The sequence below is a fragment of the Lynx canadensis genome, chromosome X, assembly GCF_007474595.2.
Source record: "Lynx canadensis isolate LIC74 chromosome X, mLynCan4.pri.v2, whole genome shotgun sequence".
NCBI lineage: Eukaryota > Metazoa > Chordata > Mammalia > Carnivora > Felidae > Lynx > Lynx canadensis.
Genome location: NC_044321.2, coordinates 36,220,268 through 36,245,551, shown reverse-complemented (window position 1 = coordinate 36,245,551; position 25,284 = coordinate 36,220,268). Strand labels below are relative to the sequence as shown.

The following is a 25,284-nucleotide window of genomic DNA, read 5'->3' as shown; positions in this document are numbered from 1 at the left end:
GAGTCAAAATAAGGAGTAAAGTTGAAAAATCACAGGAACCATGCACTGGGCCACTTGCTTATAGATTTGGAGCAATATAGCTTTCTGCTTTGGTGTCATTCAATCATATCATAAATACCCACTTCAGTGGGTTGCCTTTTTAATACATGGGGTCTCTTCAGTCACCAGCCATAATATATTGAAGGATTCAAACCCACAAACCAGTTAGAATTTATTAAAACTTTCTACCATCTGAGAAACAGTTACCATTAAATGATTATAACTTCCTCTTATCATCCTTTATATAACCATGACATCTTGGACAGATACAGGTAGCAATAGCTTAGGGACTATCTAATACAACTCTCAGCTCAGAGTGGCTTCAGATTCAGTGCCCTGCCTCTTCCTGGCTAAGGAGCAAGGGCCCCAGTCTCAGGAGACAGAGCAGCCATAGCTATAGCACAAGATGAAGAATATACTCAAGTGAGGTAGCTGCTGTTGTGTGCTGCTGGAGCTAGGGAGAAGCAGCATATGAAAGTTTATATACAGTAATTGTAATGACTTCTTTGAACTCCTGATGTATTCATGGTAGAACTGAGGTTGGGTATCCTCTTTTTTTCTGTGCCGTGCTCGCTAAAGCACATTCTACAGGGCGGTGGGGGAAGGGGAAGGGGTAAATCTCATTTTCCTATTAGTTTTGAGTTCTTACCACAATTAAAATTTTTTATTCTGTATTGTGCTTCAGAATTAAAAAGCATTCTTTAATACCAAAATAATCAATGCCATCTTGATTTTTCTTAACATACAGCCAACTGAATGAAACTCTTAACATCCAACTGAATGAAACTCTCAGACCCTTGCATCTTGTTGTTTATATTTACTTCTTCAAGAATTTGAGGCAACCTGCCTTTTGTACCCTCCCAAATTGATCTCTTTCAACAGCAGCATCAAATAGGGAAAACTAAAAATTCTGAACATGGATTTTTATAAAACAGTGAAGCTTGATGAAGGGAGATGACTTTTTTCCTTTTGGACCACACTGGAGTACTGTGAGAAATAAGCCCACTGACCCAGTCAAAGGAGGGACGCAGAGAAGCACCTAGGAGCACTGTGAAACGAGGCTTTAATCAACATTCTTGCAAGAGCGGGTGTCTGATGGACAGGCACACCGGGGACAATCACAGCAGACAATTTATCTCCTAGTGTGCAAGTCCCTCCCCTGATTTCTCATTGGCTGAGTACTACAGAGGTTACAGCCTTACCCGGAAGTCTCCTATGCCCATATAAAAAGTAGTCTGACTGGAACAAATGTACATTCCCTGAGGTGACACAGAGGTTTCATTCCCTTCTCCCTTTGTTCTTTGGTGCGTGCTCATTGCAAAGCCTGCAAAAATAAGCCCGCAAAAAGGAGAGGGGAACAAGAACCAGGAAGTGAAGTGTCTAAGGGTTGGGGGCTCCATTGTTGGTGGGGGGTGGTTCATACATATTTCCAACAGGTCATAAACCTATTAATTAGACAGCACAGCGTTTATTTGGTATTTCTTAAAATGAATCATCTCCCTTACTTCTCACAGGTACCTGGCACATATGCTGTCAGGGTTGATATTAAAACAGTACCACTTTTATCCTGTTCCCCACTCATCCATATTGCTTTTCCTTAACTTTGAGCCTGTCTGTGCCACTGGCCTGGGTGTCAGCGTAAGGAGAATAGTAATATGTAGAGGTGATGCCATACAGTGAGATTACTTGGGGGATCTTTCCCAATCTCAAGGTTTATAGGAAAGGTAGATGCTTCCATACATTAAGATGAAAGCCTGTTGATTTTAAAATCTACCTATATTTTCTGTTAAAATGGTATATATTTTTTTTATGGAAGGAACTTTCCAGAATGAACCAGTAAGGAGTAGTATTGGAACCAGTAGGTGACATTGCAGAGAGAGATTTGGTACAATTTATTAAGGATTCTTCCTAAAAATGACAAAAGGCAGGGAGGGCCATCCTCAGAAAGTAGTATTAGGTATGTCCCATTTTGCAGACGATCATGACCACATAACAAGGGCACGTAGAGCCTTCCTTTGGTTGTAGAACATTCAACCAGTTGACTTTGAACTTCCCCTCCTCCTCTGATTCTGTGATTCATTGTTGGGAAATTTAGCTTGTATCAGTATTCTAGTGAGACCACAACTGTAGGAAGACTCGGAGACACCAAGTAATCAAATTGATAATGTTTTTCTCCAATTGGCTGAGCTTCCAGAGAAGCAGCAAAGCATGGCCTAAAATAAAACTGCATACAGTCCTTATAACCCAATTAGTGATTACCTCTGTTCCTTCAGGGGTGATGAGTTGTCGAGTGCACTAACATACAAAATCAGATGATCAAATCAAACTCTTACAAATCAGAGCAGTCTTCTCTAGTACCAAGCTTTACTAAATAATTACAATGATACAGGCGATCAAAAGGCTCAACTGAACCAGAGAGGTCTGGGTTTTCAAGGGCAATTTCCCAGAGTAGATGGGGTGTCTACATGTGGGATCCCATACACAAGGGAGAATTGCAGTTATGAGATGGCTCCATTGTATGCCCCCAGGGAGTTGTATAGCTTCAGTGACATCCTCCAGGAAGCCAGCCATGCCTCAAAGATCCTGGATTCTGTTTCCCATAGGTAATCCTTAGCCAGGGACATTCTGTTAAGAGCATTTCAGAGATAAGGTGTCTTCTGACTAGCAAGAGCGATAATCTCTGTACCTAGAGTCTCCTCCCCTCTTTTCTTTCACCAATTTCATCACTCACCAAAGGAAGTGAGTGGATTGCTGGCCAGTTCTTTGCTTCCACTGAATTGTCCTCATTCCTGATCCGTACAGGAGACAGAGGCAAACTTCTCTATTGCAACATTTTTCTGAAAGTATGGGCCACCCTGATGATTCATGAAAATGAAGCTTTCTAATTAAAATTTAGTCAGTAGTTCTAGAACATGTGGGTGGATTTTGCTTTTCTGTTTTGCTTGCACACTATTCACGTGCACAGCCCCCCAGGGTCCTGACTGGGAGGGTGGAGAAAGATCACTTTAAGCTGTGCTATCTGGGGAGAAAAAAAAATGTATCTTCCCCCAACACACTCCAGAGATTCTGATATGTATGTATATTTGGGTCAAATAATTGAGCACTCTGATAATTAGATTAAAAATGCTCTTTCAGGGTTGATGGGGGGTGGGAGGGAGGGGAGGGTGGGTGATGGGTATTGAGGAGGGCACCTTTTGGGATGAGCACTGGGTGTTGTATGGAAACCAATTTGACAATAAATTTCATATATTAAACACACACACACACACACACACAAAAAGAAGTCGATGCAAAGCAATTGCATCGAAGCCTATACCCCTCTACACTCAGGGCTAAGCCTTTTTGAGATCTTAGCCCCCTGAGCCCATGCTGGCATGAATAAAGCTGCTTCCTGGAAAAAAAAAAAAATGCTCGTTCATTGAGATTTTCTTTTTAATGACGCTTTGAAATAGGAATTTTCTTTAGACTACAGATATATAAGTGGCTATCTTAATACTATGTATCCAAAGTAGTCCATACTATAGGTATAAGCTATGTCCACATTACCTGATTTAAACTTACCCACTGTTCTCATGTTCACATCGAGATGCACAAATAGGCTGTTCCTAAACCTTTGACTAAACTTAGTAATATTGTAATAATAATGACTTTACCCTTTGTAGCATGGTTTAGAGTTTACAAAGTGCTTTCATATTTGTTGTCTGCCATTACAGAGGGTCACACACATATCCTTCACAGCCTGATTTGAAGCAGGAAAGGGCCAAGCTAAGAACCCCTAACTTAAACAGAAACTTAATTCTAGGCTGCACGGGACCAGGCCAAGAGTATATGACCACAACCCCTTTGTGTGCATTTGCAAAGTAAGAAAAATTGGCATCACAACTAAGGACTGCATGAGCCAAGTTCTCTGCCTAGAGCCCACTTGTGAGGAGACAGTAAGTGTAGGAATGAAGTCTGGGGGTTCTTTTCCTACCTTTCATTTAAAAAATGGAAACTTTTGATCGGTTGTAGTACACGAAATGATGCATATGCCAATGAGAAGGACATTTATGTGAGTTTGATAGTAGCATATCCAAGAGGGAAGTTGATAGAAATGCCTTTTAATTGTATAGCAGGAGTAGAGAAAAAAAATTTTTTTTGAGTCACAAGGATACACACAAGGGCATTTATAAGTACTATTAAATTATTTAGTTTTTATTTTAAAGTGTGAGGAATATAAGATCTGGAAAGAAAGCAAAATTCAATAAGTACAAATAATGTTGGGTATATTGCATTTCTGTCATGGTTGGCTGGGAAGGAAAAGGGAAAAATGAAAAAGGAAGATGAATAATAGGAAAAAAGAGAAAGAGGGGAGTAGAATACAGAGAAAGAGATGATCAAAGAGAGAAATAGCAGGATTACAGAAAAACAACTGGAAAATTAGTGGAGGGTGGACTCAGAGTAAGCTCTGAAGTAATACTGAAAAATGCTCTACTCTGGTTACATCCTGTGGCTAGTTGACCCTGTTAAGCATTGTTTAAGGCCTGTTCTTTAAAATGCTAACTCCTCCTGTGTTTTTCACCTGGACCTCTCGGGGAGCCTCTGCAGACCCCTGCTGGCCACGCGATGCATCTGAGGTGTCTGACTTCCTAGGATTTCGGCCCTAAACAGCTCTGCTTTATTAAAAGATGGCCCCAGCTAAAACTTGATTATGTTGCAAAAAGAAATCGCACGCATAAGGAGGTTCTTTCCTCGTTTGTCCTTAGAGCTAAATGGAAATAAGGCAGAGAGCCAGCCTCTGCTGGCAGATAAAAGGCTCCCACCCCTTCAGTCAGAATCCGAGGTGTACCTCTGAGCACTGTTCACTTAATAGCAATCCACTGTAACTAAGTACAATTAACTGAGCGTTGGAGACTTGCTTTTTCTCCCCACCATGTTTTCAGCTTGAATTTTTAGTTTGCAGAGCTATGTCATCTATGAACGGTGTGAAATTCTTTTGGCTTGGTTATCTTAGAAACTATAGAACAAGTTAAATTTCTTCACAAAGCTTATAAATGTATGGGTCTGCCAACTTTTTACATTATTAAGCCTCACGTCCCAACAGTCTTGTCTACTCCATGGAACAGTGTCTGTGGGCAGCGAATATGAAGGTGGGAGTTACAAACTAGGGACACTCTATATTAAGTTTTAAAAATAAAACGTTGTTACAGTTTTAGATTTCTTTTGTTTTTCTACAGTCACTACATGAGACAGATACTGGAAGCTCTACGCTATTGTCATGATAATAACATAATTCACAGGGATGTGAAGGTAAGTCCTTTTTATCACTATAATGTGCACAAAAAGAAACTGGTAACAGTGATAATGATCAGAAATTTTTCCTTAATATTCTTATGGAGAGCATCTTAAAGTTAATTTTGCTTCCAAATAAAAATATATTTAACTGCTTTATATTTGAAGAGTCGTACTCATTCTTAACAGGAACACTTTTATCATTTCAGTTTCTTCTTATTAAAATGTACACATATTCCAAACGTTTGTTAATCCTCTTCTGCCATTATGTGCATAAGAGAGAAATGAAAAATCCAACAAATAGTAAGAACCAAACACTATCCTACCCTAAAGTTTATTGGGGGTGGGGTGCGGAGGTGGGGATTTGGGATTGGGTTTCTATAGTAAAAGTTCATCATATACTTACATTTTTGTAGTTTTGCAGTATAGAATAGTCACTTTTTTTTGCAGTTTTTTTTTAACATAGTCTGAAATCATAATCATAAATGTAATGTGGTTTTGCACCCTTAGGAATGTGCATATTACCATTATTGAATCTTTCTGCCTGTTTGATCCCAGTATTAAATTCATGACAACTGTCAGTCCCTGGCTCATAACGGTGTCAGGAAGAACATGGGGGCATGCCAGAAAGGAAACTAGAGTACCTCCCTCCTGATCCCCAGGCCTCGATCGCTAAGAGCCCCTGAGGTCTCTCTGGCCCTGTTTGTCCACTTTCTCGCCCTGGTATTTTTTTTACTGGCCTCTCTCAAACCCACAGCATCCACAGACATGGTGTTCTCCTTCCCTCAAAAGATATTATCAAAGGCCTGGCTATTTCAATGTATTGTAATGGTTAAGAAAATTAAGTAGAGTTTAGTTAAGTTTTCTATAATGTTTGGGAAATTTTAACTGAAAATTCTCATGGTTAGGAGCTGAGGTAAAGCATGAGCCATTCCAAGACAGTCTAGTGGAATGTCACCATAGCAAATGAAAACAGTTATTGGAGAAATGGACAAAACACACATTACTTGCAAAATCTTACTCTTTTCCAATGTGGTGATAGGAGAATGGGATTGTTATTCTCAGTACTCAATACTGAACAACCCAATGGATACATAGCACTTTTATAAAAGTATTTTTCAGTTATGCAAACAAATCAGAAATCTAAAAAGTAAAAGGAGGGAAACAGCCAATGATAGTAGCGGGCTGTGTTACTCTTCTACATCTAATTAAGGTAAGAGAATGCATATATACAGAGTAAAATATAACTCCTTGTATAACAAAATGTATGATAAAAATGACACTTTGAAAACTTAAAATGTGTAAGCAGATTCTTAGTTCGTGTAATAGCATTGCGTTAAAAATACTTTTGCTCAAGAGGCAATTTTATTTTGAATTCTGTTCTTGAAAGGTAATTACAGCAACATCATATAGTAAATAATGATTGGCAACGTACTGTACTGTAACACTTTCGACAATATCGTCAGCATTTGATTAGTCATGGTATTTGATATGACGATCCAAAAACCAAATAAAATCCCAAAGTAGTTATATCTGAATATTGTACTTCAGCTTCTCATTTACCTTCTGATTGATTTATTCAACAAATATTCATGCGCCTACTTCATGCAGGAATACTGTGCTCGGAGCCCTAAAGGTATCATGGGAGTCTCCTCAGGGAGACGAGGCAACCAACTGCCACAGAGCACCACAACAAAGCTTCAAACAGCAACTGCCATTTATTTGCTCGCGGTTCTGCAGTCTGGGCAGAGCTTGATGGGGACTGCTCGATTCTGTTTCACAGACTGTTGGCTGAGGCAGCATGGCTGGTACCCCCGGAGGCCTCACTCTGTGGCGTGGCAGCTGAACTATAACTAGAACAGCTGGGGGTTTGTGGGGCCTTCTTCGTAGTCTCTCATTCAGGGTATTTTTCCCTCTCAGTCTCCCTCCATCTTCTCCTCTGTCACAGTCTTTTCTTGTGTCCCCCTTTCTAGCAGGACAGTGTCTCAGGGCTCCAAACAAGCAAAGACAGAAGCTGCCAGGCCTCCTGAAGCCTAGACCTGAAATTGGTGCTGTCATGTCCTCTGTATTATGGTAGTCAGTAGGTTACAAGACTAGCCTGGATTCAAGAGGAGGAAAAATAGATTGCACCTTCTGGTTGGAGGAGCGACATATGTGCACAAGGATAGGAGAACTTGTTTGTGGCCATGTTTACAGACAGGCAAAACAATTACTGTACAAGGTAGTGGGTGGGAAATATCATTAAAAGAGTTGGAGAAACTTCATGGAGGAGGTCATGTTTGAGTCTGGTCTTGAGTCATGAGGAAGTTACATGGAGACAAGAGGGCATTTCAAGCAAAAGGCTCAAAATTAGTTTTGCATTGGATTTTATTAGTTTAGTATTTCTAAGGCACATGCCAAATAATTTTGAGGAAGCACCCAGAAAGGTGCTGAGGAAGGGAAGACAGAAGTAATTCTTAAACAGCAAGTGAGGAGAGACCACCAGAAAAGGTACCATTGTTCAGTTGGCAAGTGGGCTCAACATAGAGCGCATGTTAATGTTGATATTCTTTATATTTCAGGACCTGAAATCTGTACATTTTGTACGGGTAAATGGAATGCTCACATTTAGCTAATTAGTAATGTTGAATTTGGATAGATTTTTCTTAAGACATTCATCCCAAAATATGCACTGAGTGCTTATTGTGTCAGGCACTATTCTAGGAACCAGAGCTACACCAGTGAACAAAATAGAATCACTGCCTCCATGGAGCAAGCTGACTTTCTAGTTCAGGGAGACCGACACTAACCAGAGTGCAAATAAGTCAACTATATAGTAGTAGTATAGTAATTCTTGGCATTGATCCCAAAGCATTAGGTTTTTTCCAAAGATCCTAGCACTATATCGATTAGTATTACTTTTTTCTTAACTTGGTAGGCATTTCTTTGTGAACTCATGGTAATTGAGTCTAAAAATGTTTGGTTTATATCAAAGTTAGATTTGACTATGTGGTACCTCGTGACCTGTAGTGGGAACTTGCTTTGGAGAAGCAGTTTCATATGAAATTGCATAAGAAATAATTGTGTCATCCTTTGAAATTGAGCAAAGTGTGTCATAGCACAGGTTTCTCCCACCAGCCACACTAGTGGCATTTTGAGCCCTGTATTTTGTTGTGGGAGGCTGTCCTTTGTATTATTGCCTCTACCTAGCCTCTACTCATTGCATGCCAATAGCATTTCCCCAAGCTGTGACAATCAAAAATGTCTCCAGACATTGCTCAAGGTCCCCTGGGGCACAAAGATCCCTGTGGTTAAGACCCACCATATAATACTACACTATCCTGCTTTACCTCCCTACAGGCATTAATTAAGGCGTGCATGCTCATTTCTTTTTTTTTTTTTTTCCAGGGGTTGGTAGGGGAGGGGGGGAGGTTTTGTTTTTCTGTCCTCTTCCCTTTTATTCCTCTGTTTCTTGTGAGAGGATGTGAAAACTTTCATTATGTTTCATTTCTTTCTCTTTTCTTCCTCTCACCCCTAAATTAAAAGAACTCTAAGAAGAAACACTACAGTTGGCAAGGTAAATGCAAGTCCTGGCCCCTTGCCTGCCTTCATTAGTTCTCTTAAGCATTAAGAGTCCTCGGGTCTTTCTTGTCTCTCCTAACTCCTGGAGGCAGCCTTACACTGCATCACCTGGGGCGTGGAGAGACAAAGCAATTCTTAGACTTTTCTGTGGCTCTGCCCTACTGACGTACAATTTTAATAACTGAAGTTACACTGCTTCTCGAAATGCAAATGGCCATACACACAGTCACTTTCTATTCTGAATGGGGCCTCTGCCCAGGAGGTTTGGGGGCTCAGTGTTTAGTTCTCAGAAGTGTGCAAAACCCCATGGGCAGAGAGTCCTAGACACTCAGCCAGAAGCCTCCACCCAAGCGCTTCTGCATGAGCTTCCTTGAAATGGTTTTCCTCCTAACTGGTGAACACGCCTGGCTGCTCTCTGGTCCCCTTCTGTTCTCAGTTCCCCTTTCACCTGCGTAGGACCAGACTTTATAAACAGGTGTTCATCACATCACACTAGTTCCCATGGCATCATGGAGTTCATACAGTATTTCTTCCTCTGTGACTTTGGGTTGCTGACACTTCTTCCACGTCTCTTACTCCACCTCATGTTGGAGAAAGAAATTGAAATTCTCATTAAAATGAGAACACGTTTATTTTAATCTCTATTATAAGAAACACACTGATTCCTCTTCTGCATGTCTTTTGTGAGGTTGTTGAACATAATGGACATGTTCAGCTTGAATGTAGGGTTTTAATAATTGTACTTAGAAAAATCCCATGAATTATAAGATCATCTTAAATTTATGTCCTGTTTCTAATTGCTGTGCTTCCCTTCTCCCACCCCACCCTTCCAAAAAAAAAAAAAAAAATGAACTCCTTCATTTAGAAAGAAAAGGATGAGGGGAGCCCAGCTGGCTTAGTCGGTAGAGCATGCAACTCTTGATCTTGGGATTGTGGGTGCAAGCCGCATGTTGGAAGTAGAACTTACTTTAAAAACAAAAAAGATAAAAAGGAAAAGAATGACTGTTTCTCTTGCTTATTAGATGTGAATTCTTTCACTGCTCCCCTCTTTCTGAGCCAGGCCAGCAAGCATGTATGATAAGACCAAGCATTTTTTTTTCTGTCAGGTACAACACCTTTCTAGTTGTAGTAATTCTTCCCACTAATACCAATTCAGTTGGAACTTGGGGGCAGTCAGAGGAAGGTCCATGGTTGAAATGCTTACCAGATTACCAGTATCCCTCCATGGTGTCTTTGTGGTTTGCCACAGCCAGATTTCCTTTCAGCTGGTCTTCCCACATTTGTCTCTAACAACCTCCACCCTGCAGACTGCAAGGCCAGGGGTAGGCTGCAAAGAGTCCTTAGCAAATATGGGAGATTGACATCTTCCTCTTCTACCCAGGAAGTAGAAATTCTTCCAGGTTGAATAGTTTGTCCTTAAGGTTGCTTTGTCTAGTCTTAATGGTTTGTGTTCCCAATTAATGGTTTGGAAGCTGCCTCAACAAGAGTGAGTATATGGAAAGGATAAAAGGGAAAACAGACATTTGTCAATCCTGTCTTCTATAGTTAAGGTATAATCTCACTGGCCAAGAAGTCAAAATTTGGGGCTTCTGAAATTGTGTTTGACTAACTCACATGCTAAAAACATTGTTTTTCTCAAACCAGTGGTTTCCAGACAGCAGGGGAGTGAGGGGATGGGCGAAATAGGTGAAGGGGGTTAAGAAGTACGAACTTCCAGTTATAAAATAAATTAGTCATGGAGGTGAAAAGTACAGCATAGGGGATATAGTCAATAACATTGTAATAACATTGTATGGGGACAGATGGTAGCTACACTTCTCGTGATGAGCATTGAGTGATGTACAGAATCATCAAATAACTATGCTGTGCACCTGAAACTAATAAAACCTAACATATAACATGATATCCTATATCATCTATAATAATACAAATTTTTAGAGCACTGTTTTTCTGAAATGCACACTTTAAAGGTAGAGTAATTTAGAAAGTAGTATTTCATATAAAATATTAACCATGACATTGAATAGCCAGCTTGCCAATTACACACAAAAATCCAACATGATGTACAATTACCTGTTCAAGAAAGTATCTGTGGTGTTGAAGATAAACATCGTAATCTCAGTACAGAGAAATAAAATGGGAGGTTTTTTTAAACATTTATTTTTGATGGAGAGAGAGAGACACAGTGTGAGCAGGGGAGGTGCAGAGACAGAGGGAGACACAGAGTCCGAAGCAGGCTCCAGGCTCTGAGCTGTCAGCACAGAGCCTGACACGGGGCTCGAACTCATGAACTGTGAGATCATGACCTGAGCCGAAGCTGGACACTGAACTGCTTGAGCCACCAAGTGCCCCTAAAATGGGAGTTTTCTATCAGAATGAGTAACTTAAGGAGAAATTGCACACCTCTTTTCCTGCCTTTTTTAAATGTAGGAAACTCTACCTTGGTAATATGTTTTTTATTTTACTTAAGTCGTGGCAAGGTAAAGTGATTTTTAAAAAAAATTTTTTTATGTTTATTTATTTTTGAGAGACAGTGAGACAGAGTGTGAGCGGGGGAGGGGCCAAGAGAGAGGGAGACACAGAATCTGAAGCAGGGTCAACACTCCAAGCTGTAAGCCTGGCACGGGGCTCGAACTCATGAACCATGAGATCATGACCTGAGCCGAAGCCGGATGCTTAACCGACTGAGCCACCCAGAGGCCCCAAAGTGATGTTTTTAATAATGATTTTTAGAGGAGATGTATATATATTTAAAACTCCTAACTGCAGTGAGATTTAATGCTGTATCACTTATGTAAAAATGATAGCGGTGATCGGACACCTCTGTTTACAGCCAGCACTTAGGGAAATCGCCTGGAGTTCCCAGGTCTGCCTTTGTCTCAGCAAATTAATCAGCTGGAAATTAGATTGCTGCTGTAAAAGAATAGATGTACACTATAAATATTTGAAGCCAGCATGCATTTACTTCAGACTTTTTTCTGGACATGTTCTTCTCTCAGTTAAGCATTGAACTAAAAAAGAGGGGAAATATTTACTGTTTGTTTTTGATTCTTTTTTAATGAAAATTTTGCAGATGTGTTAGAAAAACCTCTAGTGACTTTGAACACATGGCTCTTGGGGAATCCGTACAGCGTACTGTTTCACATTTGTAATTCAGGAGCAAAAAACATGCTATGAGATTAAAGGCTTGGAAGTGCTACGTGAACTTACTTTAAACTTCTTTTTGAGCACTGAAGAAATCACTGGGTAGAGAATAAATGGGTCTTTAAGCAGTCTCTAACAAAGTAACAGGTTACCATGAACATTTATTCAGCTTCAGTTTCATTTAACTTTTTGTCTGGTTTTTATGTGAACAGACAATGCAAGTACCGTGGGAGTAGAAAGAGAAAGCAGACTACAGCTCGAAAGGCACGTACAATCTTTTGGGGAAAATAAAACACATTAAAAACATTGTTTTTTCATTACATAGCACAGGATATAGTCACCATCACTTATCTTCCTGACAAGATTACACGGAAGAAAGAAATGACCAAGAAATGCTTACAGTTTAAGTATTTATTTAGACATTGGAGAAAATTGGGGTGGCTTATCTATGTATTTCAGTTTTTTCATCAGCAAATTGGCATCCTTTATGGTGGTGATGACTAAAATACATGCAAAGCATAGAGGCAGAGTGCCTGGCCCATAGCAAATGCTTAGTAAATGACAGCTACTCGTAATAGTAACATCAACTGATTTAATAATAGTACCTATGAATTACGTAGTATTTCTCCATTCTACAAATGAAGAACTTAACACTTTAAGAGGGTAAGTAAGTTGCTGAGGATTGTCTGGCTAAGTAAGAGAAGAGGTTCAGCTAGGATCAAACCCAGGGACTCTAACTCCAGAGACCAGTCTCTCAACAACAATACTGTTATACTGCCCTTATCACTTATTCATTTATTTTCACAAAAATTGATTGAGCATATCTACTTGCCAGGTACTATTTGTCATTAATCACATTATTTATATTGAATACAGAGGAAAATTTACAAGATGTGATGAAAATTGGCATATAATGACATTGTATTAGCCTTTTATTTCGACCAAGCCTAACCCAAATATATAAAAACACTGGCGTAATAAATACTGGAATCGATGATTATTGGTCTCACAGTAACATGAGCAGACAATACAAAATAGGGCATTTATAAAGCCTTGGCTTTTTACACTCTACTATTCATACATCTAGATAGGACTTTGGTGAGGAAATTTCTGACTGACTTTTTTTCTTTTACTCATTTTTAAAGTTACCAACAAAACCCTAGGCCCAGATGGGCCCTTATATTGCCACTACTAGAAAGGAGAAAAGTCATAAACCATTTGCTGCTTTATCCTACAGTCATGAAATGTTTTGTTCTGAATAAAAGCATACACAGTTGAGTTGAAAGAGAAAATGGTCTCTTGCTTTCATCTGCAGTGAGATCCTTTTAATATGCTTGACTTTTGCCTCTGAAAGTCTCTGACATCTCAACTTGCAGTATTAGTAGAGCTGGAAAGTGAATTTTATGGTTATTTCTAAAACCAAAGAGGGTTTCTTAGGGCCTGCTATCTCAATCAAGCTGTGACCTGTTAATCATGTAGTCCAGTATCCCTAAATCACCACACAAACACTTTTCTATTTGCTGGTGTTTTCTAGTCAGAAGTCAACTATAGGGTTGTATATGTGGTGAATCAGATTTTGTAAAGAGATTATATAGTGTCTTTTTGAACGTTTTATCTAAAAAAAGAAATATAATGGGGTCTGTGCTGCTTCTGGCTGATGCAAGACAGGTGAGGATGTTTTTTATTTCGATTAAATAATTCAGTTGCTGACAGTTCCCTCTCTGGTGCAGAACATAAAAAATGGGCTTAAAAATGCTATATGGAAGGAAGCAAACTATTAGCAGAACCTGGATGACCAAAAGATGCCTTTTCACAGAATTGTAAGTCAAATCTTTCTCCGTAATGGAAGTGCAGGTCCTTATTTTTCTCAGATGGCTGACAAAAGAGTAGTATGATGTTAGTACGACTAAAAATGAAAATCCAATAAATGTGGTTCCAATGAGACCTGCGGTCTGAGAGATCACGGCGCCTAGTTCTGTCTGCCGATTATAGCACACGTTCTCTTCTCCTTTTGTAGCCTCTACAACTGAGTAGTATATGATAACTGGAATAATTATGCCGAGTACAACTCCCCATATGTAAACACACAGTTTTCTAGCAAAGTTGGGCTGGCGAAATTTTTTCAGTAAGTGGCCATAAAATACTCTCTCATAGCACGAAGTGGTCTCTTGGACTGAATCCTTTTTCATTAAGGTGGCATAGCGGCTTATGGCAATCCAACTTAAAATTAAGACACTGACAAACATACTCACGTGCATGGATAGAGTACCCAAAAAATTGACCACCGTGCATCGTGCAGATCGATATTCCCATTGAAAACCTTTCAGGAAATAGATACCCATGAAAGGCATGGCACTACACACAAGCAAGTTCGCAGTCACAAGATGTGCTAGGTAGATGTGCGTCGATGTCTTCTTGCCTATTTTTGTTAAGAATACCCATTGAGAGAGAGAATTTCCAAAGAGACCAATGATGCAGAGGAAGGTATAAATGATTGGTAGAGCCATGGAAGAGATCCTGGATGGTTGAATACATGTTGAGTTGTTATTCATTTATAGCAAATTTTCTTGAATTTTGTCACAGGTGCTAGAACAGAATTGCAGACATTTAATATTAAAATTATAGATGGTATTTGAATAGTTTTTCCAAAGCATTGGATGAAATAAAATAGTAATGTAAATGTACTGGATGGAAAGGGAAAGTACAGAGGCTTTCTCACCTTTTCTAATCACAGTTGTCCACTGGAAATAAAAGAGGTGATTCTGGATAGTGCCTTGGTCTAAAAACCAAAATTTGATACAAATAGTTAAATTCCTGAGATTTATCATTCTTTGGCTTCTGCCTAGAAAGGTAATTAAAATATTTTAAGGCACATGCAAGCACTACATACTGGCCAAAGGAAAGTTGCAAAAAATATTTTGTGGCCACATTAATAGAAGAATGATTTTTAATTATCACCTTAATTGTACATAAATTGTACATGCTTTTCAAAATGGTGTCTTTTCATGGCTAGATTAAAGCACCTATCTATAATCTAATACTATTGGAATCCTCTCTGTTCGTATTTCACAAGTAAACTTGTGTGGGGGATGGGCTAAATGGGTGATGGTATTTGTTTTAAGTTTATTATTTTTGAGAGAGAGAGAGCACAAGCATGAGTGAGGTGGGGGTGGGAGGCAGAGAGAGAGGATCCCAAGCAGGCTCCACACCATCAGCATGGAGCCTGATGTGGGTGGGGCTTGAATTCACGAACTGTGAGATCATGACCTGAGCCGAAAATCAAGAATAGGATGCTTAATTGTCTGAGCCACCCAGGCACCCCAGGGTGATGGGCTTTAAGGAGGGCACTTGTTATGATGAGCACTGGGTGTTGTATGTAAGTGATGAACCACTGAATTCTACTCCTGAAACCAATATCACACTAATGTTAACTAACTAGAATTTAAATAAAAATTTTGAAGTTAAAAAAAAAAAAAAGAAGTAAACTTAATTCTACACAAATACTCCGACAAGGTCCTGGATTGAACAGAAGGCAGGTACGGTTGACCAAGGATAGACACCAAAATTTCAGGGTCTTTACCAAAAGGCATCGGTAATTTCTTATTTTAAATGTTTAATGCTAAACTGCCATACTTCAATTTTTTAAAAAATCTTTAAAATTCTATGTCAAAACTATAGTTCCTATGCTTGTTGGTTAGAGTGCCCTCATGTGTCTTTGTGTATAATTTAGTATCTTGGTTTTTCAAAGAATATGATTTTTTAGAAGATAATTTAATCATAGCATAAATGCAGGCATGGATTTTGCTTTTTTTATGTCTCATTTTAATTTTTTTTAAGTTTGTTTATTTTTAGTAAGCTCTACACCCAACGTGGGGCTCAAACTCATGACCCTGAGATCAAGAGTCACACGCTCTTCTAACTGAGCCAGACAGGGGCCCCTATGTCTTATTTTTAAATCTTTCTTGCATCAAATGGTACACACGAAGTGTTGAAGAGTCACACACACACTCTTTTTCATTATTATTTTCATCCTTTATTCCTTTCAGGTGGGAATAACAAGTTATTGGATTCTGGTCAGATAAGAATCATGAGCTATATTCAGAATGTACCCACATTTCTGTTTTTATCACCATAGCTTTCTAGGTACCACATTCTCTTTTATAAAAATCTAGAGTGGGGATTCTCAATCTTTTTTTAAATTACATCCTGTCTTGATAAACACAAAAATGTTCCCATGCATCTGCCTTCTGAGATGCCATGCACCACCTTCTTATATGCCCATAGCCCCTTAGAGCTATTTCACTCTCTACCCCTCTTCAGAGGCACACTTTTTAATATTTGCATCTTGGATTACAGAAATAGGGAAGGGAGGGCACCTGGGCGCCCGGTTGGTGGAGCTTGCAACTTTTGATGCTTGGGACTGTGAGTTCGAGCTCCACATTGGGTATAGAGATTACTTACAAATAAAATCTTTTTAAAAAAATAGAGTTTTCTTCCAAATACGTTATTATAATTTTTAAATAATTTTTTCAGCTAAGCAATCCCCACGCAAGGCCTTGAAAGCTTGAGGGCTGTACAGTGTCTCTAGGTTCAATACTGAGACCCTTAATTAATGTCTACCACTGTCTATCATTTTATTTCTTTGCAATTTTTATTGAGAAAACAGTCCATATGGTTCAGTGTGAGTTTATATCTGAGTCCAGGACAGCCTAGCAAATTAGAATTGGGTTGCAGGGGTGTCTGGGTGGCTCAGTTGATTAAGCTTCTGAGTTCAGTTCAGGTCATGATCTCATGGTTCGTGGGTTCAAGCCCCACATTGGGCTCTGTGTTAACAGCTCAGAGCCTGGAGCCGGCTTCTTATTCTGTGTGTCTGTCTGTCTCTCTCTCTCAAAAATAAATAAACGTTAAAACAGAAAAAAAGAATCTGGTTGCAGTTAGTGTATTACCAGTTGTAAATATGTAAAGCCTAACCTGTAACTTGACTGATTTAAAAATTAGTCAAATAGAAAGTGAAATAAGCCAGTTTATTTCCTAAGAAAAACTTATTTGATCCAAGTAGATTTTTATGTGAGAAATGAAGCTTCCTTTTGTAATGATATTAAAAAAGAACCCTACCCCCCAGCCATGTGCAGATAATGCACTATATATTAAAATCCAAAAAGGTAATAGTGCTTCTGTATTCCCTTTTTGCAAACTAAACCGCCTCATACGGCGTCTGCTGCTATCTATTACTGTTGCCTTTGCTTTTCTATTTCACACTTAGCAAACACTTCCAAACAGAAAGGAGGTAAAAAGACCGTAATGATCAGTTTTCAAAATGTAAACATTTTAGTCCTATTAGAGTTTTTGTAGAGTAAACTTTTAAGCTAGAAGTTAAGTGATCAGTCTTACCTGTATGAGTCGTTTACACCAGCCCAGGCTCTGCTGTTCAGGACAGGGATGCTAAATTCCAGACTGAAAATTCTCTGACCACCCGGTATCTTTCAAGTCTAGTCAGTGTGAATAGATTCTTGCATGACACATACTATAGTAGGGGGGAAAAAAGGAAATTAAACAGTATTGAAGAAATTCAATAGTTATGGTAAATGTAGCAACTACCTCTGAAAAAACCTCATTTCTCTATTTCTGTAGTGGGAGGAAGTTTGGTGGACAATATATATATTGTACTTCCTTATGATTATTTCGTGAACCAGTTTTACCTCAAGTAGCTTTATTAGCATGCTTGGCTGATGTTAATTAAGTTCAAAGGTTTAGTCCCCCATAGCTAGTTTTATACATCACAGTGGTAGAAGGAACCGCTTCATAATAACCCAAGAAAATACTGGTACAAACCTGTCTGTAAAATCTGTGGATGGTTCATTTGCAATTCATCTTTACCAAGAATAAAAGGAAAGAAAACCCAGACTTTTCTTACCCGTAGCAGCTTACTAGAATCAAATTAGCATATAACCAGAACAGAACTTCATGATCATCTTTGGGAAAAATCCTTTGTTTTAAGGATAAAGAGTTGAGGGTGGGAGCAGTGCACTGTGAGTACAGACTGCGCCCAGGGGTTTGGATCCCAGCTTGGTTACCAAGTGAACCTCTCCATTGTACTTTGAATTGCCCCGTGTGGTCCTCCATTCAGATTCAAAGTAGTATACATTGTTTGGAGCATTTCTTAATGGATTTGGAGAATCCTGGAAAGTGCCAGAATCCGAAGACCAAATATTCCTTGGATAAAATGAGTAGTTCTATTATGATGTAAAGAATGGTGAAACCAGTTTTATAAAGAAGATGGTTATTAATGAGTTTGTGGACTAGTAACTAAATGCAAGCTAAGTGCGCACCAGACTTGCATCACACATTTACCCTTCCTTGTGTCAGTGAAACCACTGGGAGTCTGAGAATGGGAACAGAAATGTAATTTCGTCAAGCCTGAGCACTTCAGTTATCGGTAAATCTTCACTCAGAATTAATAGAAGTACCTTGCCATTTCTCATAACCCCCAATGCATATCTTATTTCATGTTGATTGCACAAATCCTCCCTAATGTTTGCAAATTGTGCTCTCTAAAACAAAAGTGAGAACTACCTGAGTGGATTTTGTCCTGCTGCTGTTCTTTGTAATGCTTGCCCTCACTTCATTATGAACAGTGACTCATCCAGAATTATATGGCCATTGATTGCACAGTAATTTGGACTCTGGAATTCCTATCATTTTTACTTCAACAACTTTTCATGTTCCAGGAAGGAATTACTTAGAACAACAAAAAAAAGTTTGAAGTAATTTAGAGAAGAAAGAATGGAGGTGGAATGCTGTGTTTATAAGCAATTGAGAGAGAATTTTAATATTACCACTTTGAGGCTTAACCACCTTTAGTCCAAGAAAAAGAAAATGTCCTTGCTCTCCACAGCCTTTCCTTCATTGTCCCCAAACTCAGTAAATGGTACCATCACCTCCTCAGTTATTCAAGCGAAAAACCTAGGAATCATCCTCGATTCCCCTCTTTCCTTCACATCTCACATCCATCAATTCCTATAGCTTCCACTACCACCACCAGTATTAGCCACATCGCATGAAAGCTTATTATGTGCCAGGCATTCTGGTCTGTGTTTTACATATTGTATTCAATCTTCACAATACCCTGTGAAATAAGTAGTATGAAATATATTTAATTTAAAGGTGAGGAAAACAACCTCAGAAAAGGTCACATAAGTTGCATGACATCACGTAGCCATCTGTCCTCACTACTTGGTGGCTGGCTTACACACACACACACACACACACACACACACACACACACATACACACATACATACACACACACCCAGCAAGTGATTGGAGAAAAGAAGACCATAGATGCAATGTCTTTTTTTTTTTTTAATCTATCTCTGAAATCAACATTGTCACTTCTGCAGTATTATGTTGGTCCCAGAGAGCCAGCAGTGATTCAGTGTGAAGAGGTCATTAGCAGGAGGTGATGATCATTGGGAGCCATCTTGGAAGCTGGCTACCACAGGATGTCAGTCAACCATTGGACCAGAGAAGAGTCAACTTATTAAAATAATTGTCAGGCAGCTGATCATTTATTGAGCAAGAATGCCTGGATGGATGTACGTTTTGCCATTTCTTCCTGTCTTGATTTTTAGTGCTCTATATTAAACAGCGCATTTCATTTAATGAATATTTATTGGAGTTCCTACTTCTTTTCTAGTGGTGTGTGGAAATTCAAGAGTGATTGAACAAGCAAGCCAAGAATTCAGATTAATATGTGATGTGTGATACAGACTTTAAATGCTCTACAAATTAGCAAAAGGAGAAAACAATGAATCATAATGGTTCTGAAAGGCCAAAGGAACTAGAAGGAAAGAGAACACATACTAAGCAACATTTCTGTGCTAGGTACTGGGCAGAGTAGTTTACATAGGAGAGCTCTAGCAATGAGTGGCAGAGGTCCCATTTTATATGTGAGGAAACTGGGTCTCAAAGAGGTAAATAATATGTTAAATAGCATGCCCAAGGTGACACAACTAGTAAATTAACTTGAAAGCACGTGACTTTTTTTTTTTTTCTCCAATCTCATCCTTTGCCTTAGAAAGCAGGAATTACTGGTCTGTCTTGGGGGTCAGTTGTACCTGGTGTTACTTATGGGTAAGTAAACTGAGGTCAAGTTTTGAATACTTTCTAAAGATATTTTTTTATGTTTGTTTGTTTATTTTGAGGGTTGGGAGGACAGGGGCAGAGCCCACACTGTCAGCATGGAGCCCAACGCCAGGTTCGAACTCACAAAGCATGAGGTCATGACCTGAGCTGAAATCAAGAGTCAGACCCTTGGGGCGCCTGGGTGGCTCAGTCGGTTAAGCGTCTGACTTCAGCCCAGGTCATGATCTCACGGTTCGTGGGTTTGAGCCCCACTTCAGGTTCTGTGCTGACAGCTTGGAGCCTGGAGCCTGCTTTAGATTGTGTGTGTGTGTGTGTCTCCGCCCCTACCCTGGTTGTGCTCTCTCAAAAATAAATAAATAGGGGCGCCTGGGTGGCGCAGTCGGTTAAGCGTCCGACTTCAGCCAGGTCACGATCTCGCGGTCCGTGAGTTCGAGCCCCGCATCAGGCTCTGGGCTGATGGCTCAGAGCCTGGAGCCTGTTTCCGATTCTGTGTCTCCCTCTCTCTCTGCCCCTCCCCCGTTCATGCTCTGTCTCTCTCTGTCCCAAAAATAAATAAACGTTGAAAAAAAATTTTTTTTTTAAATAAATAAATAAATAACATTAAAAAAAAAAAAAAAAAAAACAAGAGTTGGACACTTAACCACCTGAGCCACCCAGCCACCCCACAGTTTTGAATACTTTTAACTTTGTTCAGACAGGGTTTCCTATTCTAGGCTCTAAGGTAGCAGAATTGACTATGGAAGAAATCAAGTCCTATTTTTTAGTCTTTGCAAACTTTGGACTTCAAGCTAATTTTTAGCCATTAATAACAGTATAAATTCTTTTTGATTGAGGTGGTTTTGAATTCCTTAATGGAAACATAAGGACTTTTAAAATTTTCTGCTTTTCTAAGAAATACTGCAATTGGTAGGAAAACGTAAATATTAGAGAATACTAAATTCACAAAAACATGACTTGTCAGGCAGAAATTTCAGGGATTACAAGTGCTCTGTAAAAGTGGCCCCTTGGACTTTTCTCATTCAGGCCACCAGGAGTTTTCTTTGGTTCTCATTCATCTTTCCCATTCATCCCTCTTCAAAGTTGTGCTTCTGTACTCCAAGTGCAAATACTCTTGTCCAGCACTTCTAATCACTTCCTACATCATTTGCCAAACACTGATCTCCTAGATGTTGTGCTCTGACCCTTATGATTTACTTCTTGAGGTATTAGAGTAGTTCCCCCAGAATATAAGCCCTGCCTTGTGCTAAGTTTCCTGCTTTCGACATATTCGTGTATCAAGTGAATGTTTCACCCCAGAATTCGTGTGGAGAGTCGTTCGGCAAGAATGGTTCAGAGGGCAAGCATGTGGTAATTGATTTTGACAACCCATGGTGAGCTATATAAAGCAACGGTGCATGAGACTTTTCCAGACTCACATGGATTAGAGGGATCAGGATTAGGGTCCCTTACCAATTCCCCTCAGAGCCAGAACCCAGAGGACACCAGACAGCTCACTCATACCTGAACCTCTGTGTTTCAGCCAGACACTTATTTTAGGTTAGGGTCTAAACTGGCTTTAGTTAGCCTTTTTTGAGTACTCTTTCTGGCATCAGGAGTTCAAGCAACAGGAGGCTGGTGTGCAGGAAGAGAAGGTAGGCCTAACTTACGTAGTCTGTGTTAGAACATCATGTTCAAGAGATAAGTAGTTCTCCCAAAGGGGGGCGGTGGAAGCCTCTTATCCAGTTCAGTGCACACCCAAGCCAGTGGTTACCTTTAGGAGGAGTGCAGCACAGACCTGTTACTCAAAGCTGTGGTTTGTTCAAGGCTTGCTGAGCCCCCTGCTCCCTTCAGGATGTGGTGTCTGGCCACAGCCGCATCTCCAGGGTGCTGTTCGCCGGCCCCCACTGCTACAGCGAGCAGCTGTTCTTGCGGCCGGCCCACCCTTAATCAGGGTGTAAAGAGCCTCTACTTTGAGGAGCTGATTTCTCAGCAAATTGTGGGAGTATTTCCCTCAAGAACAACTTTAAAAACAGCAGAAATTACGGTCCGGAGTTGGGAAGTTGATAACCACACAGAAAAGTGATGAGCTTTGTAAGAAGGGTCCAATGACAAAACATAAATGGACCTACTAATCAAAGGTTCATTATATTTGGCTTTTGCCTTTTCGCGTAGGTTTGCATGCAGTGGCTAGACATGGTCTTCTAGAAAGGCACACCACGGAAACACTGTAGCAGTCTCGGTGGCAGTCCTAAGAATTAGACCTAGGGGCACCTGGGTGGCGCAGTCGGTTAAGCATCTGACTTCAGCTCAGGTCATGATCTCACAGTTTGTGAGTTCGAGCGCCGCATCGGGCTCTGTGCTGACAGTCTGAAGCCTGTTTCAGATTCTGTGTCTCCCCCTCTCTCTCTGCCCCTCCCTTGCTTGCACTCTTCTTTCTCTCTCTCTTTCTCTCAAAAATAAATAAAAACATTAAAAAATTAGAAAAAAAAAAAAAAAAAGGAATGACCTCAGAGGTGGCAATCGGAAAGTAGATGGCAAATCAGGTTCAGGGAAGGGAAGAAACTTCAGCATCAGATTAGATGAGGCAAAAAGTATTTTTGAGGGCAGTCACATTTTGAATTTCAACATCTTTGAGTGACTTAAGGTTAATTCACATGCTTCTGAGCCTGCCGTACTTTTTTTTTTTTAAGGCTCTTTGAAAAGCCAAAAGTAGATAGAAAAATTCCTGAAAAGGAAACATTTGATGATAGAATTCTAAAAATAATTTAGGCCATCAGATTGCCGCAGGTACAAAACACATACCCACACCTACGCCCTGGGAAACAGTAACTTGTATTGCAGGGAGATTTGGGGAATTAAAAAGGCAGAACTCTCACCACTGTCCCTTTCTTCCCAAGACCAGGGTTTCCTGGCCACTTTATTACCAATCATTTCTTCTGAATTTCTAGATACAGTTGTCTTGAAGTGAAGTCCCCTGCTCCCCATCACTTCTTGTCCTTATTCAAGGGGCAAGAAGAGAGATGTGAGGGGAAGGCAAGGTATAGTTGGGCACCTGAGGTCTTACCTCCAGAAAACCTACAGTAATAAATGGCAGCCACCAAAGTGCTTTTTATATATATTCATTCAATTGTTAAAATATCTCTGAGATAGATACTATTATTACTACCATTTTCTAGATGAGGAGATTTAGGCCCATATAAGATAAATAACTTCCTGATATTAATATAACAGCTATAGCGTAGGGCTTCGATTTGGACGCAGGCAGTGTGACTTCAGAGCCCATATTCTTAGCTGCCACCAGAATCTGGTTTGTTGTCTTCGATAAGGTGACCAGGTATCCCCAGTGACCCAAAAACGTGTTGCACTTGTATATCTGTTTGCAGTTTTCAATCTAGAAATTTATTAACTCCTGCCAACTCCCCATTATAAAGATACATTTTCCCCCTTTGTAATAGGTAAGTAATCTGAAGGTCATATTTTGAGCCTCTGTGAATGTATTGTTTCCCTTTCACTTAGTTGATTTTAGCATTCACTGATGATCCTTGCCCAAATCAGTTCTTACATTGATGGATGCATCTTGATAATATTTTGATGGACGCAGATATATTAGACTTGAAGTAGTCATTTCAAGGCATCACTCTAAACAAGTCTTGGTGTTGAGATAATTCTCCAACTGTGCTATGTGTTGGCATAGCTTCTGATATTACCATGTTTTCTCTTCTTCCCTGTCCTCCATCAAAAACCAGCCTAAAATGTATTGTTTTAGTAAACCAACAAATAGAGTGTTGAAGCCGGGAAACATAAGTTCTCTTGAGTGCCATACCTCCAGAAATACCAGTAGTGAAAATTGGAAAAACAAACAAACAAAAAACACAAGGTTAAATGTTCATGCACAAGTCTGTAACTCATTTCTTTGGCAGTGCTTTGGCCAGCAGAGGGCAATGTATTACCAGCCCTAGTTAAACCTCTCTTGTAATTAAAGGCTGAAACATGAGCTGCCCATATTGCTCTATTTTCCAGCTAGAAATGTAAAACAATTTAAAAGTTTAGTTTTTTTAAGTTCTAACAACATGATAAACTTCAAACTCTGACTAGCTGAACAGCACTTTAAATGTGATAGAGTATAAGTAATTGTATGGACAGAGATTTCTGTCCTTAAGATGAAAACCCATTACCACTCATCTGCCTTTAATAGGGTACATCCTGTGAGGACTTTTTGGTTTTGTAGCAGTGATTATCACAAGAGTCACCTTTGTAGAACATTCACAACTACAATTATTCTGGTAGTAAAAAGAGTCTGACATTTTAGTACGTGAAAGTTGTAATCATCTAGTTTTATTTAGCTTTTTTTTTTTTCTTAATCCTAGCAACTCATGGACATAGTTTTAAAAGTTAAAAAATACTGAAATGCTAGGTGCGTGGGTGGTTCCATTGGTTAAGCATCCGACGTCGGTTCAGGACATGATCTCACGGTTCATGGGTTCAGGCCCCTCATCAGGCTCTGCACTGACAGTGCGGAGCCTGCTTGGCATTCTCTCTCTCCCTTTCTCTCTGCCCCTCCCTCACTTGCTGCCTCTCTCTCTCTCTCTCAAAATAAATAAACTTAAAAAAATAAAAATAAGGACTACTGAAAGGCTTATAATGAAAACATGTCTATTAATAAATGTAACTTAAAGCGTATTTCACCTAATGAAGAAGGCATAGGTGAAGTCATTGTTCTCCTCCCCTGTAGTCCTTCCTCCCGTGGGCTTAACAAACTCTGCAGATCTTTTCATCTAAGACACCCCCTAACCAGGTGGCTTGCTTTTCAGTTCTCTACATCAGGGGGTACATATGCTTGTTTGTATGTCTGAGGACACGTGGTTTGTTACTAAATCTTCAGTAACCTCCCCAGCCTACAGTAGTTTGGAAAATAGCTATCTCCGTCTTCATCACGGACACAGCTTTCAAGTAAAATAACTCAAGGCATTGCCTCTTTTGTTAACGAAATTACTTACTGTATCTATTGTCACCTCATTAGAAACAGGACAGATACTTTTCTATTTCTATTTTATATGCACCATGTGTTCATTGCTGCATACCAAGCCACCCCCAGACTTGACAGCTTATGACAACCATAAGTTCCCTCTTCAGTTCTGCAATTTG

General features: G+C 39.7%; 2 protein-coding genes across 7 annotated transcripts in view; one reads left to right on the top strand and one right to left on the bottom strand.

Annotated features, from left to right (window-relative positions):
• Nucleotides 1-25,284, top strand: part of CASK (calcium/calmodulin dependent serine protein kinase) — a 230,704-nt gene that overhangs the window by 42,324 nt on the left and 163,096 nt on the right. For all 6 annotated transcript variants that reach the window (XM_032592039.1, XM_030305111.1, XM_030305114.1 and 3 more), the window contains exon 3: nt 5,256-5,328. In XM_032592039.1, coding sequence (XP_032447930.1) covers nt 5,256-5,328 — 73 coding nt within the window. The remainder of the gene's footprint in view (nt 1-5,255; nt 5,329-25,284) is intronic.
• Nucleotides 12,437-14,567, bottom strand: GPR82 (G protein-coupled receptor 82). The gene has a single exon (XM_032592040.1). It carries the CDS (start codon nt 14,565-14,567, stop codon nt 13,557-13,559), a length of 1,011 nt encoding a protein of 336 aa, XP_032447931.1. The 3' UTR covers nt 12,437-13,556.